Genomic DNA, 5,334 nt, shown 5'->3' on the forward strand with positions numbered 1-5,334 from the left:
AGAATATCCTGTCTGCTTCTTGTACTATGGATAACCACTAAGAAGATAACAATGTACAGTGTATTGACTATCAAAACTGTCCTATTAATCAGCTGTGAAACTGTCTCATTCATATTTATTTCTCAATAAAAATATATATAAAAATAGAATTCATTTCAAGCTACTACTACTACTAAAGCCTCATAATCTCTTATTTTTAATTCTAAAATCCATTATGATGTCTAATTAAAAGCTTTTTCATAGAGTCATGAAATGAAATGACCAGAGGATATTCATAGTCTTTCTGCTTAATGAGAATATTCACATTAGTGAGAAGTAACGTCGTAGTGAGTTAAGGTGTGGGCTAGATGCAAATAGTACAAAGTATGGAGGCACATGCACCCTTTTGCCTTGTGAAAAACCAAAACTAGATCTGCCTCTTGAAATATGGTTGGCTTTAAGGTTTTCAGACAAAGGATGGTGGCCTTAGAGATTATTTCTCAGGTCTCCTCACCATAGTATATAGAAATATGAGTGTGATGAGAAACATGGAGCAATTGAAAATGTTACTTAGTCAGGACTCCTGCTCTAAGGCGCCTGGCACCTGTTCTCCGTGCTCCTAGAGGTCTTGGTGCCTTCCTCCCTCTTCTTGTTGATTTCTCTTGATCTCTGCGCCCCTGCCTGTTTTCAGTTCACTGCTGACCTCTTGCCTTGAAGAACCCTGTTTTCTAGCCTGCAAGACTAAGGTTAATAAGGAGATGAAATAATAAACTTGTTATTGTCTGCAATTCAGGTGCACGCTAGGAGTAAGGAGTAATTTGAAAAATTCCATGCTGGATGTGATTATAGTTGGATCCTCAGCAGAAGGGAATTTCACAGAGCAGTGTTCTCACAAGTGCTTAGAAGTGCCCCTCTCTCTTCTTGCAGCTTTCCACCTGGATGCCTGTCACCAGATTTCTTTGAGCAGTGACTTGAACCACCTGGTGGCAGAGATCCAAGCTCTAAGAGGGCAGCTGGAGCAGAGCATTCAGGTGAACAATTGTCTGCGGCTGCAGCTGGAGCAACAGTTGGATTATGGTGCTGCGAAAGCCAGCCTCAGCCCCTCCTCCATTAGCCAGAACTTTCCAGTCAGCAACCCTGGAAACAAGCAGCTGTCCTTCCAAGGTAGGCAGGGAAGGGGCACCAGGGCAGCCAGTGGGGAGGCATCAAGATGTTTGTAATGGGAGGGGCCACCTCCCCTCACCAGTGCTCCTCAGGGTCAGGTTCGAGTTGGAGAAGCTTTAAAGTACTCTGTGTTCCTTCTGCCTCACCACGCTTTGTCTCAGTCTCACTGGTCTTTCCAGGCTGGCCCAGCCTTCCTTTCTCGCTCTTGGGGGGAACTTGGAGTGTGGTAAAATGCTTCTGTCCCTAAGAGAAACTAGGCCTTGACAAAGTGCTGGGTGTGGGCACATCTGCTCCAGGTGATAGCTGTCCACTTCTGCCTCTTGGCTGTCTCTTCAGATAATCGTATTCACCCAATCTCTCCCTCCTTCCTCAGTTCATCTCAATCTTAACTTCTCTCCATTTTGATGTGAATGTTAACAGAGCCCCCATTTCCCAATTTCTTGACATATTCAACTTCTACTTCCTGTTGTGTATTTTTCCTTTAGATGCACTCTCTTCACTCATCGTCTCCTCTTCCTCCTCCTCCTCCTCGCCAGAAGCCTGAGCTAGACAATGAGTTCTGAGCTAGTTTTTTTTTTTTTTTTTTTTTTAAGCTTATTCTACTGAGCCATCTCCCTGGCCCTCCTTCCACTTTTTATTTTTATTTATTTATTTATTTTTTATATTTATTTATTTATTTTGTGTGTGTGTGGCCAGCTCAGCCCACCAGGGGGCGGGGCTGGCTGGCATGTGGTGCTGGGGATTGAACCGCAGTCCCTGTGCTTTTGCTTAACTTGTTCTAAGTAGGTGCTTTAGACCACTGAGCCATCTCACCAGCCCCTGAGCTAGTCTTGTCTATGAGCAGGACTTGTTGTTTGTGACACTTTCTGCTTTCTCCTTGCTATGGCTGCTTTCTGGTGTCCAATAGAAGACCTTTAACCCACCAAGCCTTCTGCTTTAAATTCTCAGATGACTTTTTTTCCCCCAGTACTACTCAGCAGGATAGAGACTCAAACATTGAATATCATCCTTCATGAACTCATACATTCTTTGATCAACATTTTTTTCTGCATGGGGATTGAACATAGGGCCCTACACATGCTGTATAAGTACTATAGCCCCAAACTATACCCCTCATCATTGATCAATTTTTTTTATATTTCTATTTTTATTATTAGGATACATGCAGTACTAACAGTTGTGTGCATCATAGGGAATTGACACATGAGCATAACACATCTTAATTCTGTTTTCATCCCATTTCCTCCCTTTTCTCCCCATCCCTTCATCTCTTGGTCCCTTCCCTTAAAAAAAAAAAAAAATCTCATATCTCCCTGCTTCGTGCAGTGCAACATTGGTTGACAAATGTAATTCCTTCCATAATTTTGGTTACAAACTGAACTGGTCTCACACTTAATCAAATTTCCCCGTAAGATCAGTATTGAATCTAACCATCAAATTTAATTAATCAAGGTATGACTGTATTTTGCCCTTTATTTGTATTTAGGTTTCTCATATATTTATTTAGATTTAGATTTCTCATATAAGAGAAACCTTGTGGTATTTACACTTATATGTCTGATTTATTTCACTTGAAATTATGGTCTCAGGATGCATCTATTTTCCTACAAATGATTCAGATTTATCCTTTTATGATAGAGTAATATTCCATTGTGGATAAATGTCACATTTTCTTTATCCATGCTTCTCCTGATGGACATACGAGCCACTTCCAGAGTTCACTATTGTGAGCTACGCTGCTACAAACATATATGCGATGTACATTTAGGAATATTTTCCCACAAAGCATGATACTAGCCACCACACAAAATTACATTTGAAATTGGGCTTATAAAATTTTACTTAATACTTTTTAAAAGTAGAAGCTATTTTCTCTTGGAATAGCCTTCAATTAAAGGAAGATCTCTTTGTTTGGGAAAATGGAAACATTCTGAGTTGCGTGGTCCGTTCCTTGGTTCTTGTTATTTTATTGTGATACATGGATGATAATTGTGAGAGAGCTGAATCACACCACCTGAATCTTGAGTAGTAAGCACTAGGCTGTGCGTTTGCCGTGGCTAGGTCTTGGGACAGCCCAAATGCCCATCGACCAAGGGGCAGATGAAGAGGATGTGGTCTTTTGGGATAATGGGGTACCACTTAGCCCTAGAGAATGATAAACTGGAGACTTTTATAGGTAAATGGATGCCACTCAAGACCATGCTCGTAAGTGAAACAAACCAGACGCATATGGGTAAGCATCATATTGTCGCACTAGTGTAATAGGCTGGAAGTGAAAATAAGATTCAAATGTACAATAGATATTGTGAAGTGGGAAGAAACTTGAAAAGAAAGAAAAATCATGATGGTAGAACCGAGTAAATCAGGAAAGGAAAAGATATATATATATATATCAGATAATTAAGGTATAGTACTAATGTCTCTTCATTCTTTTTTTTTTGTATGTGGAACCAGAGATTGAACTCAGGAACTTGCACTTGCCAGGCAAGTGCTTATTCTACTGAGCCATCTCCCTGGCCCCTCTCTTATTTCTGTTAATTTCTCTTAGTTCATTGAAAAGGAAGGTTTGTGCTAGTATCATGTGGACAATTAAATGCTGATATCTTACACTCTGAGTAACTAATTTAAAGATGACAATACACAATGTATTAACCATTGTTACCCTCTATTTATCTCATTTTGAAATTTTGTTTTATTATTTTTTCTCCTCTCTGACAAAAGGGGGCTGTGCCTGAGCTCACTGTGCAGGCGTCCGTGGGTCCCGGCACTGTGCCTGTGACACTGTGCTGTCTTTCCTCTTTAGACGCAGTTGCTTCTCCTCCAGTCCGCGATGTGGGCCTGAGCTCTCCAGCACTGGTCCCCTCCGGCTCCTCTTCTGCTCCTGGCTCAGACACTGCCACGGTCAACAGGACAAGTGGTAAATATGGGGGAAAAGGTGAAGTGACAGCTATGTAAGTTATTAATGTAAACAAGCCTTGGTTCTCTAGAAGTACATTGCCTGAGCTTAGAGCCATCTCTGCAAGGGTTGTGGCCCTACACCTTGTACTTTCTCTGGCGCCTTTCTTGTCAGTCTTCCAGCATCTACTGCTCAGTTTTCACATCATCCCTCTGTAGTGTAGCCATTCTTAAATGTGTTCTTTGTATCTACTGAATTGCTTCTCTATGTCTTTTCTACCCTGAAATCTATTATTTATTAATAAATTTACCCTGAGCACTTCAATTTCCAGTAAGCCTAGAATTTGTCTTCTGGAAAGTTTATTATTATAAACTGATATAAGAAAGATGATAAACAAGTAGAACCCAGAATATATCTGTGGACTTCACCCACCCTGTATTTTTGAATGCTGTCTTTCATGGTCCGGGCCTTGATCATCATGAGTCACAGCAGTTCTGATTTTGTTGTTTTTTCTTTCAGACCTGGGTTTGACTGTTCCTCCAGTAATAAAGGACCCTCCTAAGTTGGAGGGTGACGCTCCTGATGGCTCCTTTGCCAACAAGCATGGTCGCCATGTGATAGGCCACATTGATGATTATAGTGCTCTAAGACAGCAGCTTGGGGAGGGCAAACTGCTGGCCCAAAAGATACTGTCTCTCGTGAGGCCAGCATTCAGCTTCCCTGGCCTGGAAGTGCAGGGCACAGAGGTAAGCAGACCGTGAGCTCCTAGCTGCACTCTTGCCTCTTGGGTGCCCTTTCTTCCTCTGATTGTACCTCCTCCCGTTATGTCTTTTCATACTGTACATCTCCCCTCAGCTACAAAAGCATCTTACATTTATTCTAGCCAGGTCCTTTCTTTTCTCTCTCCTCCTTTTACTATAAGTTTTGCTCTTCTGAAGATAAAGCTAACTGGATTTTTGTCCTCAGAGCCACAGAAACCCTGGGCAGCATTCTTACTGTCCTCATAGAGCATCTGTTAGGTGTTGCCATGCACATGGCGCTGTACTGCACTACCTTTGGTCAGGCTGGCATCTGGCCATCTGCAGGCAGATGAAAATCAACCAGATTGGGGCCAGGGATATAGCTCAGTGGCATAAGCACTTGCCTGGCAAGTGCAAGGTCCAAAGCCACGCTTTGGTGCTGAGACCAGGTTCAATCCCTGGTACAAAGAAGAAGAAGAAGAAGAAGAAGAAGAAGAAGAAGAAGAAGAAGAAGAAGAAGAAGAAGAAGAAGAAGAAGAAGAAGGAGAAGGAGAA

The 5,334-nt window shown here is 41.9% G+C and overlaps 1 protein-coding gene across 2 annotated transcripts in view; it reads left to right on the forward strand.

Annotated features, from left to right (window-relative positions):
- LOC101588206 (myomegalin) overlaps nucleotides 1-5,334 on the forward strand; it is a 188,613-nt gene that overhangs the window by 178,409 nt on the left and 4,870 nt on the right. For both annotated transcript variants that reach the window (XM_023706474.1, XM_012512690.2), the window contains 3 exons: nucleotides 907-1,143; nucleotides 3,947-4,060; nucleotides 4,559-4,785. In XM_023706474.1, coding sequence (XP_023562242.1) covers nucleotides 907-1,143; nucleotides 3,947-4,060; nucleotides 4,559-4,785 — 578 coding nt within the window. The remainder of the gene's footprint in view (nucleotides 1-906; nucleotides 1,144-3,946; nucleotides 4,061-4,558; nucleotides 4,786-5,334) is intronic.

Source organism: Octodon degus, unplaced genomic scaffold, assembly GCF_000260255.1.
Source record: "Octodon degus isolate 3935 unplaced genomic scaffold, OctDeg1.0 scaffold00257, whole genome shotgun sequence".
Lineage (NCBI taxonomy): Eukaryota > Metazoa > Chordata > Mammalia > Rodentia > Octodontidae > Octodon > Octodon degus.